This window comes from Mustela putorius, unplaced genomic scaffold (genome assembly GCF_011764305.1).
Source record: "Mustela putorius furo isolate JIRA1106 unplaced genomic scaffold, ASM1176430v1.1 tig00003854_pilon_pilon_pilon, whole genome shotgun sequence".
Classification (NCBI taxonomy): Eukaryota; Metazoa; Chordata; class Mammalia; order Carnivora; family Mustelidae; genus Mustela; species Mustela putorius.
In genome coordinates, this window is record NW_025422006.1 from 8504182 (window position 1) to 8529100 (window position 24919).

At 41.6% G+C, this 24919-nt stretch overlaps 1 protein-coding gene across 3 annotated transcripts in view; it reads left to right on the forward strand.

Annotated features, from left to right (window-relative positions):
• Nucleotides 1-24919, forward strand: part of SMC5 (structural maintenance of chromosomes 5) — a 96920-nt gene that overhangs the window by 61829 nt on the left and 10172 nt on the right. For all 3 annotated transcript variants that reach the window (XM_045065087.1, XM_045065089.1, XM_045065088.1), the window contains exons 14-17: nt 402-575; nt 672-841; nt 12345-12468; nt 12821-12943. In XM_045065087.1, the coding sequence (XP_044921022.1) occupies nt 402-575; nt 672-841; nt 12345-12468; nt 12821-12943 (591 nt within the window). The remainder of the gene's footprint in view (nt 1-401; nt 576-671; nt 842-12344; nt 12469-12820; nt 12944-24919) is intronic.

Genomic DNA, 24919 nt, shown 5'->3' on the forward strand with positions numbered 1-24919 from the left:
AGGGAAGGTGAGAATCTGTGACTTAGGTGAGCTACCACAGTTGTGTGTCCTGAGCCACTCGTTCCTGGTATCTCTTCTGTAGACCCAACAAAACTCCAAAAGGACACTTACTTGGGAGAGATTATGTAGTCAAATAAAAGTATAGTCGCCTTTGCCATCGTTGTTTGGATTTTCTCCCTTCTCTCTTCTTTAGTGTTTTCCAAAATGATAACCTGAACTATAACAGCACCTTTTGAGAGATGTTACTGGAGAAGTTAAAAAGAAAAAAAAATTGAAAACACATCTGTTTTGATCTTCTAAAATTCACTTGATCTGTATTTTCTAATGCTTCAGTCCTTGTAAAAATATTTTCATTAAATGTACACTAACATTTGTTTGACATTGTTTGACTTCTGTGCCAGGTAATACAAGAAACCCGGTTAAAACAAATCTATACAGCAGAAGAAAAGTATGTGGTGAAAACTTCCATTTATTCAAATAAAGTCATTTCCAGTAACACATCCCTAAAAGTAGCCCAGTTTCTCACAGTCACTGTGGATCTTGAGCAAAGACGACACTTAGAAGAACAGCTAAAGGTTGGTTATTTTGAGCATTAAAAATGAATATTAACTGGATTTGTAATACTTTAACTAGAATTGTTTTTAAAATAACAATTTTGAATATTTTTGTAGGAAATTAATAGAAAATTGCAAGCAGTGGAAGCAGGGTTGATTGCCCTATATGAGAGAAACAAACATCTAGAACACAAAGACAATGAACTTAGACAAAAGAAGAAGGAACTTCTTGAAAGGAAAACCAAGAAAAGACAACTGGAACAAAAAATTAGTTCCAAACTGGGGAGGTAGGATTCCGCCTATCTGGGCAGCGGGGTCAGGGGTAGGGGGTGGCAGGGCACTGTGAGGGTACTGTTATTAGTTATACAGCCCTACCTTGTTCCGTTGTGCTGTGCCTAACACATTGAAGGGTTGTGTGGCCCTGTGTCAAGCAGATCTGTTGGCACCATTTTTCCAGTAGCATTTGCTCACTTTGTGCCTCTTTATCACATTTGGTGATTCTGACAATATGTGTGTAGTGATCAGGACTCTGAAAGCGCAGGTAGTTGTCAGCATTTTTTTAGTAGTGAAGTATTTTTTAGACATAACACGGTGGCACACTTAATGGACTACAGTATACTGTAAACAAAACTTTTATATGCACCGGGAAACCACAGAATTTTTTGGACTCCCTTTACCGTGGTCTGGAACCAAAGCTGCAGTATCTCTGACGTGTGCCTGGACCCTGTCCTGATGATGAATTCCCACAAACACATTTTATCCCCCCAAAATTGTGTGTAGGACAAAAGTTGGTGAATCTTAAGTGGCGTGAGTTTTCCTGTCCCCTGATTAGCTGTTTTTAATCCCTGGACCCCTTTCTGTGCTTAGAAGTTATGTTGGTACGGTTTATATCATTGGTATTTACCACATCAGTAATTAAAACTGGGGATTGTTAAAATATTTAGGAAAAACCACGGTTTTCTAAACTATGTTTAGCAGAAAGAGTGGCATTGTTTTACATTGTTACCAGTCTCTTTAAATGAGTGCTTTCATGTCATATCTGCTCACTTTCAGTCTCTTGTGAGAGGTTGCTTTGAAATAGATGAGAAAAACATGGCCTCACATAGATTTGTAGCTGGGAAGGGAAGGAGTACTTTAATAGACTTTTCAGATACTTGTCTATCATCTTCTTTAATACTGTATCACAACCTGCCAAGATGGAGTTTGTTGAAGTTCAGTTGCACTGTGAAATCTGAATCAGGGAAGTAGATCACTCTTACGTTAAAGTCCATTGCACTGTAAGTGGATCTTTTACATGATGAAATTTTGTTACATCATGCATCAGTCCTTTAGAAAATGTTGGTCTTTCATATGTTGACATATTTTATTGTGTAATATAAAAAAAAATGATGTCGATTTCCAGTCCCATCAGAAGACTCTTTTAAGAATTAGGAAGCTATCAGGCTCACAGTGGTAGACACAAATTCCTCAAAAATACAAATTACACATGAAATTTGTTTATCATTGTTGATAAATATTGGCAGTTATTTTTCTTGAAGTGATAGACTCACTTGTTCACTTTGGGTGGGGGGAGTAAAATCTGCCAAATACATAAGTCTAAATAATGATAGTTTGTCTTACTTCTTTCATGAAATAACTTTTTTTTTTTAAGATTTTATTTGTTTACTTGACAGAGATCACAAGTAGGCAGAGAGGCAGGCAGAGAGAGAGAGAGGCTGAGCAGAGAGCCCGATGCGGGGCTTGATCCTAGGACCCCAGGACCACGACGGAGCTGAAGGCAGAGGCTTTAACCCACTGAGCCATCCAGGTGCCCCTAACATTTTTATTTGAGAATAATCTAGTCCAGCTCCCAACTCAGTCACACAAGTGTTTTTCTGTGAGGCAACCATCATACTTCGGTATGCATCGTAAGTACTGTGTGCTTTCTGTTTCGTCACATGGACTATTAAAAAGATACATACTCAGTTACCACTGGGAGGTGGTTCAAGATGGCAGCATGGAAAGATACTAAACTCCCCTCCTTGCACAGACTCAGCAAATCAACAGCTACATAGAAAATGTTCCTTCTGAAAAAGACCTGAAAACAAACTCAGCAGCTCTTTTGTTACAAAGGATGTAAGGTTCACAGCCAGAAGGGTAGGAACTACAAGGACAGGATCTCCTGCAAAACCCTGCGCTTAGCGTGACCAGCACTTGGGAAGGATATCACAGATACAGAATTGTTCCCTGAAGAGCAGAGTTTGTGCCCCATGTCAGGCACCCCCAGCTCTTGGGACCTCTACCAGAGAGATGAGTCCCCAAAATGTCTGGCTTTGAAAACCACTGGGGCTTATACACAGGAGAACAATAGAGCAGTAACGAGTGGATTTTGCTCTTTTTAGGATTCATGCAGAGACTCACCACAGCACCCTAAGCAAAAGTAGCAGTGTGAAAAGTGCTTAGGCCGTTTGCATTGGAGGTTCATTTCTCGTCTTAAAGCATCTGCCCAAGGAGGGTGCCTGGGTGGCTCAGTGGGTTAAGCCTCTGCCTTCGGCTCAGGTCATGATCTCAGGGTCCTGGGATCAAGCCCCGAATTGGGCTCTCTGCTCAGCAGGGAGCCTGCTTCTGCCTCTCTCTACCTGCCTCTCAGCCTACTTGTGATCTCTGTCAAATAAATAAATAAAATCTTTAAAAAAAATTAAAAAAGCATCTGCCCACGGGTTACGAGCCTAATGGGAATCCCTCCTGGGACACAGGCACTGGTGGGCACCACTCTCGTATTCTCCCTCTAACCTGCACTGGGTGTACGGCGCCCCTGCAGTCCCCACCAGAGCTGGGCGCCCAAGGGTCTGAAACAATCTTCTTGGCAGATTACTATCCCCAGGGTACTTCACAGACAGCAGTCTGAAACTTTCTCCAGTCTTCCTCTTTACTTGTCCTAGAACTTTAGCCTTAGGGGCTTCAGGATTACCACATATCTATAAGCTATGAAATTGTTCTCAGGGAACATGATCCAGGAGATGCCATCTTTCTACTTGGTTGGCCTTGCTGAAGCTCACCAGTACCTCCTGGAAAGGAGCTCACTCCTGTGGAGCCCTGATTTTCCCAACAGTTTCCTAGGGGACACTTCCAGGTTGCCTGGTCTGTAGACCAGCAGGGTGTATGGTGGTCCCATAGGACTGGATCCGTATTTGCATGCCTTAAAGGCTGCTGCCTGAGGGTTCTAGCTTCTGGCTTTTCTTCCACCTGAAACTAGGAACAGACTGAGATCCCTTCCTCTGGAACACTCGCAGGACTTGGCACTCTCTCAGCAACTGGGAGCTGGCGAGAGTAAATCCAGGCAGCTCAGACCCCAAAGGTTCACATCACCACTGAGCCAGAGGAGGTTTGAACGACAGGGTTCATCTCCATGAAGCCATTTCAAGACTTGCTGAGGGTTGTTTCATCTGTGCTTAGAAACAACACAGAGTCAAGCGAAATGAAGAGTGTGTTTCAAATGAAAGATCATGGTAAAATACCAGAAAAAGAACCATTATGAAATGGTGGTAATTTACCTAAAAAAGAAATCAAAGTAATGGTTTTAAAAATGTTCACTGAACTTGCAACCTGAATGAACACAGCAAGAACCTCAGTAAAGAGAAAGTATAAGAAAGCACCAAACAGACTTCACCGAGCTGAAGAATACAGTAACTGAATTAAAAAAAATACACTGGAGGGTTCCAACAACAGACTAGATGAAGCAGAAGAAAAATCAGTAATGTGGAAGCCAGGGTAGTAGGATTCACCCAATAGCAAAAAGAATTTTATTATTCTATTTTTTAGAGAGCACATGTGTGTGAACGGGAGTGGGGGTGAGGGGTGGGTAGAAGGAGAGGAAGAATCTCAACAGGCTCCACTCTCAGTGCAGAGCTTAATGTGGGGCTCAGTTTCATGACCCTAAGAATCATGACATGACCCGAAATCAGGAGTCAGACACTTACCTCAATGAGCCACCCACATGCCCCGAAAACAGAATTTTTAAAAGTAAAATAGCTTAAGGGGCCAGTGGGACAACATCAAACAAATAGTTTCACATTATATGAGTCCCAGAAGGAGGAAGAAAAAGGAGCAGAACACATATTTGAAGAAGAAATAACAACTTCCCTAACCTTGAGAAGGAACAGACCTCCAGATCCAGGAAGTGCAAAGAGTTCACATAAGAATAAATGGAAATCTGTTATGCAGAAGAGCACTGATTTTTTTACTGAAAACAAAGCACAGTCAGATGCCAGTGACATTTGACAGGACCGGAAACCCACATCCCTCAGTAATGAAGAATTTACACAATTAGTGTTTGAGGCTTTTGATGTTTGTTTTGTTTTTCAGCCATCATGACATGACTGATGGAAGCATATTATTTGTGTCTGAGAAAATATAACTTCATTGCTTCAATATTTACCATTTGATCTTGTGGATCAAAGTATTTTATCCCAGAGAGGGAACATTCACTGGTTTAAAAAAAAAAAAAAATTCTCTACCCATCTGCTGGAAAGTGACTCATTAACACTGGAGTATTTAATATCAGAATTCTGTTGTCACATGCTTTGAGGAAGCATATGAGACTGAGAGAGTCATGTACCTATGAATATGTGTAATTTATAGGAAATTTTGAATCAGTAAACAGTGTATCCACCTCAGCAAAGAATGGTTTCAAAGGAACTATACAAGCACAGATAGGCCCTAAGATGGTTGAGATTTTATTGCAGCCATTGTCAGATAAGCTACAACTTAGTTCATCCAGGATGTGCACTGTCAAAGAGCTTAATGAAGAGTTTTAGACATCTAGACGTAGTCAAGAATTTTATTGATAGGTACTAGGAAGTACCTGTGATAGGACATTTGAAGTTCTATGAACATCCAGTTATAATTACCACGTGATGGTCCAGAACATTTGCCAGAAATGTCATGAGCACTGCAGTATGGGAAAAGCTATGTCCTGTTACTACACATTTCTAAACAAAGGACCACGGCGGATTTGGCTTCAGACTCACTGTGTCATTGATCTTTAGTAGAATTCAAGGCCAGAGTTTTTGTTTGTACTCCCCTCATACTAACTTATGCAGAAGTTAGGGGTGATGAGTACTTGGCATTGAAGTCTCTCTCCCTGAGACGACCACTGACAAAAGCCAAGATTCTGGGTCTGATAATTGTATAGACCTAGTCAAGCCTTGAGAAAGCATTGGAAAGGTTTGATCACAGCCCAACCCCTTCTCCTTCCTTCCAGAATTCAAGAAAATCCTCTCACACAGCAATCAGACCCTTCCCTAACACCAACAGGGACCCAGCAGATACTTTCACTCCTCTCAGACGCCATATACCAGCTTACCAGCTCCTGAAAAGACAGTAACAAAGAAGGTCATTGTTTAGTCAATCTGTTATTCAGACATTGGTACAGCCGGTGAGGTCCTAACGTTGCAAATTTCCCAGTTTCTTAAGCCTTGGCTCAGTCTCCATATTTAGCCCAATTACAAGCTGTGCCGCATCTGACAGACCAGGTGGAGCGACAGCCATGGCTGACAGAGGCAAGTATTCACCAGCCACAAGGAAACTAAGCAACATTGAAGATCCAACTTCAGATGGCCCATGGTTAAGGGCTGTAGATGTTTTTACAACAGTCAAGCCCTGAGTCAAATTTGGATTCCGTTCACCTTTCTTCTGAAATTCATCTAACATCCAGCAACTTGTACCTTCAATTTTAAGGACCAGGTTTCACACTAACCAGAATGCAAGTGCACTGCATACTGGACACAGTGGCACACACAACATGATTCAGCAGTGGACTTTACAACGTCCACCAAGTCAGGGTCCACGAACACGCGGAGCGGCACCGTGAGCCAGACACAGAGCACTCTTAGAGCCCTGCTGTGTGACACTATGACGATTTCATAGCTGGAGCAGGATCCAGATTCCATCTCGAATGCCACAAAGCAGCCCAGAGGGCTGCACTAACACCATTCATTCAGGACGCACACAAGGATGCACACAAGGTATTCTCAAGGTCAGCAGCTTGTGGTTAGTGATTACATGAGTGCCTCCTCCCATAGCTTGTGGGGTGGTCATAGTGCTTTGCACTATGCTTACGGGACGGGCGGTGGCTGCCCTGCTTCTGCTCCTGAAAGCAGCGGGCGCAGATGTTGTCCGTCACACAGCAGCAGCGGACTTCCCAGCTTGCCCTAGATCGGCACCCATCGCGGGCTCCACTGACCCAGCTCCTGAGCAGTGTTTACAGCCTGAAGGATTCCCATGGAGCAGCCTTGAAACAGCTTATCCTCTCTGCTGCATTGCCACCCCCACAGGGCACGTTCCCTCAGTCCCATCCCCAGCAACAGCAGTCTCCACAACAGCAGGAGTCAGCCCGGGACTGGCAGTTAGACCTGCTCTTCTAAGCTGCAGCCACGGTAGGACATAGGCCTCCTCTGACCTCAAGGGAGGAAGGTGTTGGCCATGAAGAGTTGCTCAGAGGATCTGAAGCTAGGGTAAGTCTTAGTAGTTTCACAAGAAGCAGCATCGAATGTTCAAGTTCCTGGAATTAGTTATTACGAGGAAAATGCGGCCTAGTGTTACAGATAGCGTTCAACATCAGCCAGTGGGGGGTGACAGTGTTGGACTTCCTGGGGTTTTTGTTGTTGTTGTTGTTTTTTAATGCGAAGAAGTGTATTGCCAAATATTAAGCTTAGATATGAAACATGGTCTCCAGTCAATCAGCAAGGCACTAACAGTATTAGTAACCTTTGGCTCTGTACCTATTTTCAAGTATTATAGGACACATCACTGTCACGTTCAGGGCACAGTGATACCATGAAGAGAGTCGAGTAGGTTCCGTAGGCCCCTTCCCAAGCCCTCTCCCTTTTCAGAGAATGATGGGTTAGTAATTAATGTCAGAATGTTGTGTAGGTACAAATTTTTTATGTACAAATGCTGTAAGTGCTATGGCTATGTCTGAATAAAAGAGAAAGCAAAAAAAATATATACTATCATCTTAATAGATGCAGAAAAAGGACTTGACAAACTACAACACCCATTTTTTAATAAAAACTAATAGTGTGGGCAGAGAGGAAACATAGTTGAATATAATAAAGACAGTATGTGACAAATCCACAGCTAACATTATACTCAACTGTGAAAAGCTAAAATAAGTTCCTTTAACATCAGGATCAAGACCAGGATGCCCATCCTCCCCAGTTTTATTCAGCATAGTATTAGAAATTGGGATTTCTGATCAGAGCGGTTAGGCAAGAAAGAGAAATAAAAAGGCATTTAAATTGGAAAGACGTAAAACCGGCGCTTTTTGTGGCTGACGTGATTTTACATAGAAAACTTTAAATATTCCACCAAAAGAAACTTGTAGAACAAATCAGCAAATTCAGTAAAGTTGCAGGGTACGAAATCAGCATATAAAAATCTGTTGCATTTTCATACACTAACAACAGACTCAAAGGTGAATTAAGAAAACAGTCCCATTTATAAAATCACACCAAAAAGAAAATGTTTAAGAATAAATTTAACCAAGGATTTGAAAGACCTTATACTGAACCGTACATAACACATTAAGGAAAGAAATTAAACGATACAAATAAATGGAAAGATTTTCTGTACTCCTGGATTTGCAGAATTAATATTGTTCAAGTATCTGTGTTACCCAGAGCAATCTATAGATTCAGTGGAATTCCTATCTGTTTCCCAATTCCATTGGCATTTTTCAGAATTGGAAGAATCCTAAAATTTTATGGGACCACAAAAGATACCAAATAGCCAAAGCAGTCTGGAGAAAGAAAAACAAAGCTGAAAGCATCGTGCTCCCTGTTTTCAAGCTGTATCAGAAAACTATATTAATCAAAACAGGTATTGACATAAAAGCAGACACATAGATCAGTGGAACAGAATAGAGAGCCCAGAAATAAACCCATGGATCTGTGGTCACTTTATGACAAAAGAGATAAGAGTGAACCATGAAGAAAGGATAGTCTCTTCAATAAATGGTGTGGGAAAATCTGGACAGCCCCATGCAAAAGAGTGAAACTGGACCACAAGCTTACACCAAACAGAAAAATCAACTCAAAATGGATTAAAGACTAATATAAGACCAGAAATCCTAAAATTCCTGGAAGAAAACAGTAAGTTCTTTGACATGAGAGTGGACAGCAGTTTTTTTTTTTTAACTGACTCCCAAGACCTTGGCAACAAAAGCAAAAATAAACAAATTGGACTACATCAAACTTAAAAGCTTCCGCCCAGCAAAGGAAGCCATTGCCACACCAAGAAGGCAACCTATGGAACAGGAGGAGATACTTGGAAATATTGTGTTCAGTAAGGGTTTAATATCTAAGATGTAATGAATTCCTATAACTCATAGCAAAAAACCCCCAAGCTGATTAACAAATGGGCAGAGAAACTGAATAGACAGACGTTTTTTCCAAAGAATACCTACAGATGGTCAGCAGGCACCTGAAAAGGTGCTCAGTGTCACTGATCATCAGGGATATTTAAATAGCCACAGTGAGAGTAGCATGTCACACCTATCAGAATGGCTGTTATCAAAGCACAAGAAATACCACATGTTGGCAAGGATGCGGAGAAAACGGAACCCTTGTCTGCTGTTGGTGGACATGTAAATTGGTGCAGCCATTGTGGAAAACAAGATGGAGGTTCCTCAACACATTAAAAATAGAAGTACCATATGATCCAGTAATTCCGCTTCTGGGTATTTATTCAAAGAAAATGAAACACAGATTTGAAAAATTATCTGTGCTCTCATATTCATTGTAGCATTCTTTACGGGAGCCAAGATATGGACACACCCTCAGTGTCCATGAATGGCTGAATGGGTAAAGGAGGAGTGAGATATACACAGACACATGCATGTCTGTGTGTGCACACACTGCACTACTGCTTAGCCATGAGAAAGAAGGAAATCTGTGACAAATGAGTGGAGCTTGAGAGTATTATGCTAAGTGCAGTAAGTCAGACACACGCCATATGATTTCAGTTACAGTGCCATCTAAAAAACCAACAAACGGCAGAAACGCATAGATACAGAGAACCGATTGGTGGTTGTGGGGGGGCGGGGCTAGAGAGGAGAGCTGGGGGTTGGTAAAATAGGTGATCAAGAGGTCCAGACTACAGGATAAGATAAAGACTCACGGGAAGGTAATGTGTGGCGTGTGACTAGTTAATAAGACTGTATTGCATATTTGAAAGCTGCTGAGAGTAGATCTTAAAAGTTTTCTTTATCAGAGAAAAACTTTGATGGCTACATACGGTGACAGATGTTAACTAGATTTTTGTGGTGATCATTTCATGATATATACAGACATGAAACCATTAGGTTTCACACCTGCAACTAATATGTTATACTTGAAGTAAAAAATGATAATATGTAAGATTCACGACTTAATAGCTAAGTTTACTGTCACAGCAATATTAATTGAATTGGACATTTCTGAAATTTTTGAGTACAGGGCACTGAAGAATCTCACGACGCTGAGTGCACTTTGGTGCTTCTACCTAGATGTGTCCCTGAGCACTAGCGTATTTTTATTCACCATTGCTTTTATACCGTCATTGCAAACATCACTACAGTCCGTGGGGCAGTTGAAGTCTTCTCACAACAGTGGGAGTAGTTCAGGATTCCCTTGCAGTGGTTTCCGGGATCCCCACAGGCCTCTGGACCACACTTTGAGAACGACTGACCCAGACCTATATCCAGAATAAGAAGTCCGTCGACTCTGGATCGGTGGGAGAGGAGAGAAGGTGGTACAGGCAGCGAGCTGAGCCGCCCAGACCCTTAGGCTACGCGCCTTCGCACTGATTCTGAAAGAGAGTAAAAGGGAGGGAGGAGGAGGTGCTGATTTCTCACAGAAGAGGGCGGGCACCTGGGGGTTTGGCCCACTTCTTCAGCTGAAGTCTCCCTTGTTACAACTGGAATTGCGTCTGCCTTTGCCTTAATGATAACATATTCCACAGAATATGCAAATAGTGTACATCTTAGCCGAAGGAGAACGGCCGGCTTACTGAGAGCACCCAGGCAGCTCTCTTCGGAGCCCCTTACCCGCTCTGTAGTATTTGGATGTTCTGTAGAAACTGGGATATAGCGGAGGGACAAAAGCTACGAGGGTGTTCGTCCCAGGCAAGGGGAGCATGGCTTCCGGTTCTAAGGCTTTCCCTGTAGTCTGCTTCACACCTGACTTTGTGTTGTGATCATCCTTTTTGCCTCCATAAAGATTTAGATACGAATGGCGTCGTCGGGCTTTGATAATGAATGCCCGCTTACTTGCCTTGAGCTAAGGTATCTGTTTACCTTGACCTAATGTAGTATGTGTTCTTAAGCACATTCCTAAATTGAATCATGCATGAAATGCATTAAGAGAATTTGTTCTTTACTGGTTTTTGTGGTTGTTTTTTTAAACCATTGTCCATTAGCAATTAGGGAAAATGTAACAGTGTACCTTTGTTGCTTAAAGCAAGATACTATTTAGTCTGGCTGCCTCCATGGTTTTCATCTCTGAGCCCCTTTGCAGCCTTCACCTTTGCCCTCATTCGTGTCTTTCATCATCGGCGAGACACCTAACCTTTCCTGTTTGACTGTTCTGCCGGACCCCGTGTCTAAAACCAAACTCTCTCTTCGTAAGTAATGCGGTTTTTTGTAGTGAGAGGGCCTTTCATACCCATCACCAGCCTGCTTCTCATACCTATGTTAATCACCTCTGGGTACAGAACTCCTTTTCTTAGATTGACTTTCAACTGTTTCCAGTCTCCTTTCACTTGACCCATTTCATCTCACTTCCCTGGCTTCCTCTACTCTCTCCTTCATCTACTGTTCAGGCCTCTGTCTACAACATCTGCTGAACTTGTTCATTCTTGTGTATTACGGTTTCCAAACTGGGTTCCCGCTTTTACCGTGGAGGCAACGTGGTGGGGTGGAAGAGAACTTGGGCTGCTGTCGGACACATCTTAACCACATACCACTCATGATCTCAGGGAACTTCATTTCTTATCCTTCGTTTCTTTACCTTGAATAGCAAAGTAGTATAGACTTTTAGGGTTGTATTATCTTTTTGCTATATATTTTTAATCTGTTAATCAGATCTCCCCAGTTAAGCTACTTTAGGTAAGGGACTGTGTGTAAACAACATTCATAACGATGGTTAGTAACTAATATTCATCAGTGAAGGGCCAGGCACTGTATTAAGTGTGTTACATATTTTACCTTTATAAAATTTTCATCATAACTCTGTAGGGGAAGTACTATTACTTTTTCCACTTCATAGCTAAACTAAAGTTCAGAAGAGTAACTTGTTTAGGGGCGTCTGGGTGGTTCAGTTGGTTAAGCAGCTACCTTCGGCTCAGGTCATAGTTCCAGGGTCCCGGGATTGAGCCCTGCATCAGGCTCCCTGCTCGTCCAAGAGCTTGCTTTTCCCTCTCCCTCTGCCTGCCACTCTGCCTGCTTGTGCTCTCTGTCTCTCTCTCTGTCGTATAAAATTAAAAAAAGAGTGACTTGTCTAGTTATACGGGTCATCAGTGGCAAAGAGGAGATCAAATCCATCTTCCTGACACCAGGTCCTATACCATTACCACCATCATTACTTCAGCTGTGCTCAACAAAGACTTTTAGATCCTGAGTGGTTACATGACCAGATTGTTTAATCTGGAAGCTAGTAGTGTTTATGTCTGAATAGCATGGCTTAAAAAGCCCATCAAACAGCAGGAGACCTAAGGATTTGGGCTCAAACCTGTGTTAACTCTGATTTCTCAATCATTATGTGTTTCATACAGTTTAAAGCTGATGGAACAGGATGTTTGCAACCTGGAGGAGGAAGAGCGAAAAGCAAGTACCAAAATCAGAGAAATAAATGTTCAGAAAGCAAAACTTGTTACTGAATTAACAAACTTTGTAAAGGTAAGGCATTTTCTTAATTTTAGTCACTTTTTTATAGCAGGTAGATAAGTTAGATTTTAAAAAGCTCTTGGTAAGATTTTACTATAATTTTTAACTTCGACATTTTTCATTTTAGGTCAGTAAAAGGGTTAAAAGCACTCATTAAGCTAAGTTATTATGTTGCAGATGATTCATTTAAACATACAGAAAAACATCGAAAAACTCTCTTATAAGAAATAATTGTAAAAAGAACAATTTGAGCTGTCAGTTGCATTAGAAAAATGTTCTCTTTGTCATGGTTTATACATTTTTTAAAACTTTTTTTTTTCTTAGTTGTCAAACAGATTAAACTTTTAGGGATTTTTGTTCCTAGATTTGTACTTCTTTGCATATACAAAAAGTTGATTTAATTCTTCAAAATACTACAGTGATCTCTGAGAAGAACAAACTAGAATCTGATTATATGGCTGCTTCATCACAACTCCGTCTCACAGAGGTACAGTTTTCTTTAATTTTTTATGATGGGGTTCCTGTGTCATCACTTGGGATATGCATTTTTTTCCATGCTTTTTAGTTTACGAATTTAATGCATTTTGCGGATGAGGAAGCATTATTTGAAACACTGTACTATGCATTTTATGTTATTTGACTGGGGGAGGTACGGTGTAGGGTATCGTATGGAGTCACTAGACACGCAGGGTCTCCTGTGTGTTCTCTTAACCCGTATAAATTAGAGTCCCCCTGTCAGCAGGTAGCAGCTGGTGGCCTTTACTGCAGTTTGTGCAGCCCGTAAAATACGGTGCTGATGAGTTACAGTCGCCACCCAGAGTGGCTTTAGAGTACGGTTTTGGTGATTTAATCTTCTGGTAATATCGATGCATAAAGTGATAAATACGAAGATAACATGCAGGGGGGAAACGTGATGCACTGAAGTTAACGAAAATGCCAACAAAGAACTGATGGCAGAGTGCGAGTAGCAGTGGCATAGTTTTGAGTCTTCCAAATTCTTCCCCACAAACAGAAGAGCAACTAGGGTAAGAGCCACAAACCCACGAACAACATGGGCAACAAAACTGAGTTCCAAAGTACCCCTCTCGGTGTACTGCAGTTTCCTCTCCCCGTAACCACCCGGTGTTGGTCCCCCACAAGCCTGCCCTGCAGGCTCCTGCCATAAGTCAAGATAATCCCCTGACTTAACGCCCAGCCCTCTGATCACATGATTTGTCTTTCTGGCATTGTCCATCCCTTTCTTGAGTCATCTCCTAAGCTTGAACATAGCTATGATCCAAGGAGTGGGCTCCTGAGTAACCCATCACTCAGAAAATTCCTAGGATTTTAGAGTCTCTTCCCGAACATTAGGGGCAAAGGCCTAATTCTTTGTTACACAACACGTGTGAACGCCAGAATATCAGTGGGTAAGGATAAGGGACATGGTAAATAGGGGAGAGTTCATTCAGGGTACCCAAAAATGAGGTCACCAACAGGTTCTCCTCTCTAAACGAAGGAGGCCCCACGAGCTGTGGAAGGCTCTGCAGGTCATTTTGAGAGCAGCTGAAGCTGGGAGGTGACTGTAGGCCCCAGAAAGGTCCGTGGTGGTCCAGGCCCTGGGAAACCTCCAACCAAAGTAAAATACTTTGCAGAAGCACACTGCTTACTGAGAGCCAGAACCATGCAGTAGACGAAGGAGACAGTAAAATTGGTCTTACATGGCTTTAAGGCTGAAAGCATAGCTGACACATAGCACTGGAAACGGGAGAGGAGAGACAGTTGAAGTAAAACAGAATATAGTCCCTGGTTGTCCCATAGGTATCATCAGGAAATAAGATGATATTACTTCAAAGGGGGTGCTTTAGGAGACAGAAAGGAGGAATTTCAATACTGTTTGTAGTGGGAACCAACAGACCATATTATAAAAAAGATATAAAGGATGAAGGACATTATATAAGATATTTGTGCAAACTTTGCTAAATACCAAAAGATATACAAAGGAAATGAGAGATAAAACACATCAGATCACTAGAGATTAGATATTTTATTCATATACGTATATGCCCCAAAAGTAAATATGACATGAAATGACCGAACTAAGGCCAAACATCAGTCTTGTCATGAAGTATGAAAGGAGGTAACTCATCTTTTAAAAAAAGACCATTTCCAAGTTCCAATATGGTGCAGAATGTGAGAGATACATCTTTAAGAAAGAGACTGAGTAAAGTTTAAACAAGAGGTTGTAGAGCCCAACGGACTTTTTTTTTTTTTTTTAAAGATTTTATTTATTTATTTGACAGACAGATCACAAATAGGTAGAGAGGCAGGCAGAGAGAGAGAGAGGAGGAAGCAGGCTCCCCTCTGAGCAGAGAGCCCAATGCGGGGCTCTATCCCAGGACCCTGAGATCACGACCCGAGCTGAAGGCAGAGGCTTTTAACCCACTGAGCCACCCAGGCGCCCCCGGATTTTTTATTTATTTATTTTTTTAAGATTTTATTTATTTATTTGACAGAGAGAGATCACAAGTAGGCAGAGAGGCAGGCAGAGAGAGAGGAGGAAGCAGGCTCCCCGCTGAGCAGAGAGCCCGATGCGGGACTCAATCCCAGGACCCTGAGATCGTGACCTGAGCTGAAGGCAGCGGCTTAACCCACTGAGCCACCCAGGCGCCTGGATTTTTTTTTTTTTAATCACAGAAACCCAAAATATTGAAAGGATCTATATTTATGAAATCACAGTGATACTTTTAAAAAATAGTAATATTGGTCCCCTTTGGAGGATATTGGAGAAGCAGCTCATTATTTTGAAAAATGGCAAGGAAAGAATCTAGCATTTATCCAGAATTTCCTGGGTGATGTATTACTTAGGATAAGTAAGAGAAGATTACAGAAGCATTTCAGATAATGCAGAGGGAATTGCAGTAATAGACTGACAGCACTTTGTAGCTGCCAGTCAATCAGGGGATCATATTAGCTGCTACAATCTCACACACACACACACACACACACACACACACACAACCAGATCTTTTTGTGCATACCTTCAGACATAACATGAGATTATTTCAGTCTGATTAAAGTTCTGGCCCAGGGTGTGTCAGCACTGCCAACATTGTCCACTGGAGAAGTCTTAGTGTGGGGGCTGTGCTGTGCATTGGAGAATGTGTAAACACATCTCTCTGGCCTTTACTTGCTAGATGCCTGCTAGATGCCAGCAGTCTGCCCCTCCCCACTCCAGCTGTGACGAGATTGCCAGATGTACCCTGGGGGACAAGTAGTTCTCCCATTTCAGAACCACTGTTCTAAAACTACCAGTTTTAAGTCTGTAGAATACTCTAGTTTATAATTAGATCTCAATTTAGATGATAAATTGTCATCAGAAATATTTGAATCTATTTTGATTTTGTAAAACTTACAGTTGAAAAAGTAAATTCATGCACCCAAGTTGTTCTAACTAAACATTTTCTGATAGCTGGAGTATTGTTTTTATTTTTAAATTAAATTAAAATAAAAATGTAGTTTCTCAGTGATACTAGCTGCATTTTAAGTGCTTAATGGCCATGTATGATTTGGGCCTGCTGCATTGGATAGTGCAATATCTAAGAAAAGGAAAAAGGGGAGAGAGAACCTAATTAAGTGAAAAAGATCTTTAAAAATATATTAACCAAATAAAATGAATGGACATAATTTAGATCCCAATTTGAACAAAACAATTGTAAAAAAAAAATTTTTTTTTTAAACCTGAGAAATGGAAGTTTGAACACTGACTCAATAATATTAGAATTCATTGACATTTTTAGGTTTGATAATGTGGTTATGGATTTTTTTTAAAGTCAAAAATACGTGGTTTTAGTATTTATGAAGAAAATACAATGTCTGGAATGTCTTCCCCCTCCAGGGAAGAAGGGAATCTAGATGGAGTATATATGACACTATCTTGGTCTCGAGTTTAGAATTGTTGAAGCTGGATGATAGGTACCTGAAGGTTTACTAGACTGCTCTCTCTGCTTTCATGTATGTTTGAAATTTTCCATAATCAAAAATTTAAAAATGCCAGGAAGCACAGGACAGTGATTTTTGAAGGAAGGGAAAAAAGGGCAAGATGATCCCTTGGATGGCCTTAGCTTACTGCCCGGAAAGTTTCCAGGCCACAGTGTTGGAAGAGGAAGCCAGTAGGAAACAGAGCACAGCACTACAGAGCTCACAAACGCTGAAAGGGTATTAGGAGAACGGTGAACGACTTTCAGGCAGTAAATTTGACAATTTAGAAGAAATGGGCAAACTCTTTTTTATAAGCCTCAAAAGTCCCTGGAGGAAGAGCTAATTAGAATAGCCCTGTATTTACTAAAGAAATTAAATTTGCACTTAGAAACCTTCCCACAAGGAAAATGCCAGCCTTGAGGCTTCATTGGTGAATTCCAGGGAGAAGGAAGACTAACAGTTCTACCTAAGAGTCTTAAAAGGTGAAGGGGAGTGGGGGTACTTCATGACAGATTCTATGAGGCTAGCATTCTCCAGTATCAAAACCAGACTAAACTATAGTGAATCTCGTGAACCATAGCTGCAAAAATTGATTTAAAAAGCTAGCAAATGAGGGATGCCTGGGTGGCTCAAATGGTTAAGCATCTGTCTTCAGCTCAGGTCATGATCTCAGGGTCCTGGGATTGAGCCCCACATCGATTTAAAGATTTAAAAATAAAATCTCGGGGAAAAAAAGTTAATAATCCAACAGTATATAAACAGTAAAATCCAACTAACCAAGTTAGTTTATCTTAGAAGTACAAGGTTGATCTAACATTTGAAGATTCATCAGTGTAATCCAGCATGTGAACAACTACAGAAGAACCAGATGATTGTCTTACTATATACAGAGAAAATATTTGCCAAAGTCTAGCATCCTTTTATGATAAAAGCTTTGTGTTTCTAGGAATAGAAGGAAATTATCCAAAACCACTAGCTCATAGCGTACTCATTGATGAAGGAATGAAGCTTTCCCCTAATGACTGGAAACAAGGAAAATGCTCACTACTCAGTTCTGTTCCACTTTGCACCGGAGATCTAGCCGGTGCACTAAGGAAAAAAAAAAAAAAAGAAAACCCCAAAACGAAAAACTTGTCTATTTCAGACAGACTTATGTCTGTGGAAAATCTTAAGGAGTCAGTGCTATCAATGCATTTAGCAAGGTTGTAGGATACAAGTCAGTATAGAAGTTCAGAATCCGATGTGGCTCCATCTCCTAGCAATAAACAATTGGAAATTAAAGTTGAAGAGGACTCTGTGGGGCACCTGGCTGGCTCGGTTGGTTAAGCATGACTCTTGATCTCAGCTCAGTCTTAGCTTGGGGTTGTTTTTTTTTGTTTGTTTTTTTGTTTTTTTGGTTAAGATTTTACTTATTTATTTGAGAGAGAGAGAGAGAGAGAGAGAGAGAAAACGTGTGCACAAGGAGAGGGGAATCAGGCTTCTTGCTGAGCAGGCAGCCCGATGTGGGGCTGGATCCCAGGACCCCAGAATCATGAACTGAGCCAAAGGCAGACACGTAATGGACTCTTAAGGTGCCCTTAACTTTGGGTCTTGAATGCAAGCTCTGTGTTGGCTACCCACTCCGTGTGGAACCTACTCAAAAACAAAACAAAACTACTGTGTGCAATATCAAAAATATGAAATGCTTAGGGATATATTTATATAAGACCTGTATACTGAAAACTACAAAATCTTGCTGAAATTAAAATAAGACTTAAATAAATGGAGAGATTGTGTTCATGGATCAAAGGTCCAGGATTTGTTTAAATGTCAGAACTCTCCTATGGATTCAATGAAATTCCCAGCAGGGCTTTTAGAAATTGACAAGCTTATTTGAAAATAGAGTAGACCTAGAAGAACTTTGAAAAAGACCAAGTTTGACTCACCCTTCCTAATTTTAAGGCTTATTATAAAGCTGCAATAATGAAGACATCATTGTATTGGTGTAAAAATAGACGTATATGGCTAAGTGGGACCGAACAGGGAAACCAGAAATAGATTCACACATATATAGTCGATTGTTTTTTGGCACAGATAACTGAGGCAATTCAGTGGTGTAAGAATAGTCTAACAAATAGTGCCGGAACAATCGTGTACGATTGAATAATCCTGTACAAAAGATGAGCCGCAACCCTTACCCTCCTACCGTATATAAATGGGCCACAGACTTAAATGGAAGAACTAAAGCTAAAAGCTTTTTGAAGGAAAAAAAAATTCTTGGTTTGGGAAAAATTGAGTGGAACACAAAAAGCACAAATTGTAAGGCAAAAGGAATTACAAGTTTTACTTCAACAAAATTAACTTGCTTTTCAATAGATGCTGTTAAAAAAGGCAGGCTACAGACTGGCAGGGAGCATATATTTGCAACGCGTTAAACCTGACAAAGGACTTGTGTCAAGGTGACGGGCTATTACTGGGGGCCAAATGGAGCCTAACAACTGCTTATATTAAGTCCCTGCAAGCTACTAGTTCTTGCATTTTCAAGGGATTAAAAAAAAAATACATAACATTCTGTATGGGGCCCTCGACATACCCTCGATAAAAATATAGCTCTTTGGCCCTGTACAGAAAAGGGTTGCTGACATGGAGAATACTATAAGAAGAACTCTTGTACAACTGTCAATACAGAGATGACAGCCCAGTCAGAAAACATAATCTTCACTAAAGAAAATCCACAGATAGCAGGTGAACACATGGAAAGATGCTGGACGTGGAAAGACGTAGGGAAGCGTGAATTATGAGCTACAGCCGTAGACCCGCTGGAATGGCAGACGTCGTACGGACGTGTTGGTGAGGGTGTGCAGCATCTGGGACTCACGTACATCCTGGTAGAGAGTTCAAGGGCACAGCCACTTTGGAAAACCATTAGAGAGATTTTTAAACGCTAAAAATATACCTGCCAATCCAGCCATTCCTCTCCTAGTATTTACCCAAAAGAAGGGAAAGCATATATCCATGAGAGACCGGTACAGGAACAGGTGACAGTTTTATCATCGTTAAAAGCCGGAAACAAATGTCCAGCAGTGGTGAAGACACGAATTACAGTATATCCACACCACAGGGTATTACTCAGTTGTAAAAAGGAATGAATTACTGAGACAATATGATGGATCCTAATTATGCTGGGTGGAGGAAGCCAGACCAAAGACAACTCTGATTCCATTTATATGACATTTACAGAATGTAGAATGGCCTGTGATGGAAATCAGTCAGCCGTGGCCTGGGGGGATATAGTGGGGTAGGTTACAGAGGGGTACACAGTGTTGAAAACGGATAGATAGGTTTGTTGCATTGGGGGCGATGGTTTCGCTGTTGAATAGGTTCCTCAGAACCCACCAGCTTGTCCCCTTGAAGGCAGCTCATTCACCAGTTACATTTCCAAGCTGAAAAAATGCTTAAAAACTTAGGAGCTTATCATTTGTTTCACTAAAGTCTTTTTTCCTACATTTCCTACTATGAAATTTGAAAGATACACCAGAGTAGGAGTAATAGAACTTCCATACGTCCCTTCTCCCTAACAAATGTAGCACTTTGCCATGTTTGTTGCAGATTTTTAAAGTTCGTTCTGTATTTGAAGTCCCTTGTGCCTTGGTCGTCCACTCTTTTCCCCTCCCAGAGTCTGCTACGCTGTGGCTGGGTCTCTACATGATTCACATTATGCCTCACTTTCCAGAAACATTCCTTTGCTTAATACTGAACTGGAGTAGTGTCTTTTTGTGGAAACAGACCTGGTAAGTTTTAGGAAATTGAGGACCACTCAGAGAGTGGGAACATTTTTCTAAAGTCAGCCTCTTCAGAATCGGCTTCCAGAAAATGTGGCTAGGAAAAGTTGGGAGAAACAAGATTTTGCTAGCTGATAAGCACGTTAGAGTAGTAGGCGAGCACAAACACAGCTCGCCAGAAGGAGCTGAAGGTCAGGTTTGATGCGCTAGGATTGGTGAGTGTGCTTAGAGCAAAGGCCGGAAGCTTGGAAGATGCGGAAGTCCTTCCTTCACTGTTGTACAAAACTAAAAAAGCAGAGGAAGGGAGCAGGAGTAGCCAGAGTCTTCCTGAACATGGTGAAGGGATGCAGCAAAGAAACAACCGAAGATAGTACTGAGATGGGGGCGGGGGGAGGGTGCTGTGGGAGCTGGGTACGGAGCTAGTTAGCCAAACGGAGCCCTGTCTGTGTTTATTTCATTTCACGGGTGCGAGCGAAGTCCTCTATCCGTCATGTGTTCAGTGGTAAAAAATTAAAAATCGAGCCCATGCTACATTTGTCACCGACTGAGCCTGTGAGCCTGGTTGTTCGGGGGAGGGGACATTACAGAAGAGATTTCAGGAAAAAAGGAACCCATCGCACCCATACTGTATGGAGTGAATCCAGCCACACAATACAGCATTGGATCCTTGTGCATGAAGTTTTGTTTTTGAATTAAGCGTTCATGAGCTACGGGTCATGATCCCAGGGTCCTGGGATCGAGCCCCTCATCGGGCTCTCTGCTCAGCAGGGAGACTGCTTCCTCCTCTCTCTGTGCCTGCCTCTCTGCTTACTTGTGATCTCTGTCAAAAATTTTTTAAAAAAAGCATTAATGAGCTAAAGAGAACTATAGGTTGGTGTCACGTTTACAGAAGTATCATGAAATCGTGAGGGCTTTGGGGTCAGTGTCCCACCTTCAGCCCACTCTGGAATGGAGCTGCTCTGCAGCAGCCTGTGGTCACGTGGATGTACCAAGACCTGGTGGCAGCGGACAGAGTTACTGTCCTGGGACCCACTGTGTGAGTGGAAGCAGGAATATTAATCCTTTGAGCAGAGTAGACTATGATGGGGAGTAGCAAAGTTTCTTGGGAGAAGGATTTGTTTTCAGTTTTTCAGTCACTAATTTTTTATAAGGATGCCACATTACACTGTCCAAAGAAATAACCTCTGGTTACTGCTTGTCCCTTTAGATTTGGTACCTGGAAATAGCCACTCTGTTCTCAGCCTCTCGACCACTCAGACACACGCGCGCACAGCCCCCGTCGGGGCCATGCTGCCCGACTGTATTGTGTGTCTCCTCGGCAGTATTTTGTACCATTCTCTTTTGTTTTCCATGAGCTGATTGAAAATTGTTTTATACATCCCTTTCGGAAGGTTCTTTTATTTCCTGCATTGTATGCTCATTAAGTGTTTGTTGCTGACTGACCATGGTCCCTAATCACCCTTTTGGAATAATGAAGACTGAGTGGAAGAGTGTATAGCATATGTCTCTCATCGTTCACTTTCTTATTTTACTTTTCCTTTCTGTTTGCGGTCAGATGCTCGTTCTGTTATTCTTGCTGTCCTGTGTCCTTTGAAACAAGAGAAAAGAATGGGTTGGTTTTTCCCCCCCACTTGTCCCTCTGAGCACTTGGCAGGTTGCACTAAGGAACCGTTACTACCACTTCCCATTTTGTCCTTGACGCTGACCATGAAAACACGTTCACAAAAGAAGATTGAGATGTTCAGTCATATCCATGAGGGAACTTAAAGGATGACTGACCACCATGGGTTTGATAGGGCCTCAGACTGTTGGAAGGCCAAGAGGGCAACAGGGTTGCCTCTAAAATGTCTTCAGAGAAGAAAGGTGGTTGTGTGTGTCAGTTTGTTAATTGTGTCTGGAATATCTTTAGGACAAGTTAGTAAGCTGACTGCATGTCAGTTTACATATGAAGGTGGATACAGAGGGATAGACCTGTTACTTGGTTGAGGTTTGGGGTTTTTTTGTTTTGTTTTAAGCCGCGCACTGCTTTCCTAACCCTCGCTTCATGTCTCTTATTTTTAGCCATAGGTATTAAAATGCCTGTCTGCCTTGCCAGGGCTATTATGATAATTCCATTTAATATATATCGAGATGCTTAGTGCACTGCCTAGCATGAAACCAGGGTTTCCTTAATAAGTATAGGTTTGCATCAGAATTAATATTAGAAGAATAAGAAATTGTTTAATGTGTTTGTCCTCCCACTAAATTTAGATACCCCTTGCTTTCATCTAATGTTCTCTTCTGGGGACTTCCTGCTTACCTCTGTCCCACAGCACAATATCAGGAGACTTGTTTTTTAAGATAGATAGACTTGAGGAGAGAAGAGGTCATTTAACAGGTAAACCGTATTGCCGCTTCTTAATTTCTTATCATTATAATTTGTAATCTTGTATACTAGTAAGTCAAGAACACTGTCTTTTTAAATTTCAAATTTGACATTAAAATTTAAAGTTGATTTTAAAAGATTACTTTTCCTATTTCTAAAATATGTATTCTGCATGATATGTAGTAAAACTTAGTTAACATTTGAATTTGAAATCATTAAGTTGCTATGAAATTTGAGGCTTATTTATATCAAAGGAAAATTAAAATACTGTTTTTATTTACAACTAGTGTTTTAGTAAAAGTTAATGCTACTTAGAACTTACATTCCTTTCATACAGAATATCATTTTCATTTTGACTCAATATTGTTAAATAGAATACTTTATTATAAATTTTAGGGGTAGTATGCTTTTTGTATTTGGTAAGAAATTCTGTGACGCATTCCAATTTATTCCACTAGAGGGCCCTCTTAGAGAAGGTTTTCCTCGTTCAATGTCATTATACGCCTTTCAGGACCATTGAACTTTCTCAGAATTTCCGAGAAAAGATGATATTCTTTCAGAATATGTACCCACAGAGTAGTCCTTTCTGAGATGTTGGTGGGGCATAGTTTGCAAATTTGCCTTTTTCTCCTCTTAGGTCTCCCACAGATGAAAAGTTTCTGTTGTCCATTACCTGTTTAAAGGATAGACTCTAAGCAGAATTGTTAATAAAGCCTTTTTCGCTAGTCTGACTCTACAACATTATCTTGGACCATGGTTTGCTTCTCTTCTTCCTGCTCTTTACCTGCCCTCCCAACCCCGAGCAGGGAAACTCAGCAAGAATTATGGTTGGGGTTATAGGATTATGGATGGTGGTGGGGGCCGGTGGGGGGTGTTGCGCACGCACCCTGTGAAGAGTTAGGTCACAAACATGTACATAAAGAATGGCTTTCTCTGATAAATACTTGATTGGACCTCTGCCACTCAGTGGAAGGCAACTGTTGGATGAGGTTTTGTCCTCCCGAGTCCAGAGGCCCACGTGTGCTTTGTTTTGGCAAGGCCCAGAGGAGTATGAAGCGGGAATGGAAGACTCTAGAAGTTTCTCCCTCGCCCCACTTGACAGCTGCCTCAGTGTACTTGGCCCTGAGAGCAAAGCAGGTGTGGCAGGGAGTCTTCAACGTTTTCCTTCCTGTGTCTCAGATTCAGGGAACTGTCCTGACACGTGATTCAGATCAGGCCGGCTTTGTATCTGCAGTTCAGTCCAGGACATATTCCTTTGACTTTGTGTGTGTTGGGTTAGGTCATTTGCTGTGAAACCTGTGTACATCAAAGTGACCTGAGGACCTTAATAATGTACATGTCCAGGTCTCTGCCCGGAAAGATCTTAATAAATCTGCCATGTCGCTGGGCACCAGTACTGATTGATAGTATTTACAATTCCCCTCGCATACCCCTTTGGTAATTTTTTGTGCCGACTGAAGTTGGAGGCTTCATGGGAAGAGCAAGCCAGACCTGTTTTCTTAGGAACCTGTTCACTTGGTATTTTTGTAACCTTGAGCAAGGTTCCTAAGGTCTCTGAGCCACGTGTAAAAAAGATAATACGTACTCAAAGATTATAATGAGGATTAGATTAATTAACATACAAGGTAGTGGTTCTAACAAGCGTGGCCCCCAGAAGGCATTCCATGATGCCCTCCTCATTACCCATGAAACTTGCCATCGGGCTCTTGTCTACCTTGATCACTGATTTTTTCCAATCTTTCCTCTCCTCCAACTATGGTAGATTTCTTGTTCCCTAACTAAGCCTCTAAGGAGGCTTCTCTGCCTTTACATTTCTAGTCCGCGGTCCTGAGACTGCCTTCTGCTGCTTCCTCTTTCCTAGTTGCTTACCTGTTCTTGAAAACCATTCCCTGTCCTGGCTTCTGTGACCACGCTGGCCTTCTCTCCTGTTTGCCTCTGCCACCCCCGACCCCTGGCCCCACACCTCTGGCTTTGCTTTTCTCTCTCCAGCTCTCTCCGAGGGGCATGGTGCTGTAAGGAAAAGAGCATGAGTCCTAGAAGCAGGCGTGGATGTGAATCCTGACAGCCTGCAACTAAGTGTGTGAGTTTGGACAAGAGGCTTCATTTCTTTTCTTAACATGCAAAATGGGGAATAATATCCTTGTACAGTACTGTGAGAAGGGAATCGTGTGTGAAGCACACAGCACATAGCTTTCCGTGAACAGTAGAGCTGTTTCTCTAACGATAATAATTTTGTGTGTCTTTCTCCTTTTTCACCTTTCTGTGTTCAGTGCATAATAAAATACTGACATTTAATGGATTCTCAGTAATTATCTGGTGAAGGAATGAATGGGTCCATGAATAAATGATAACTATATGAAAGGCACTAGGACAACTACCA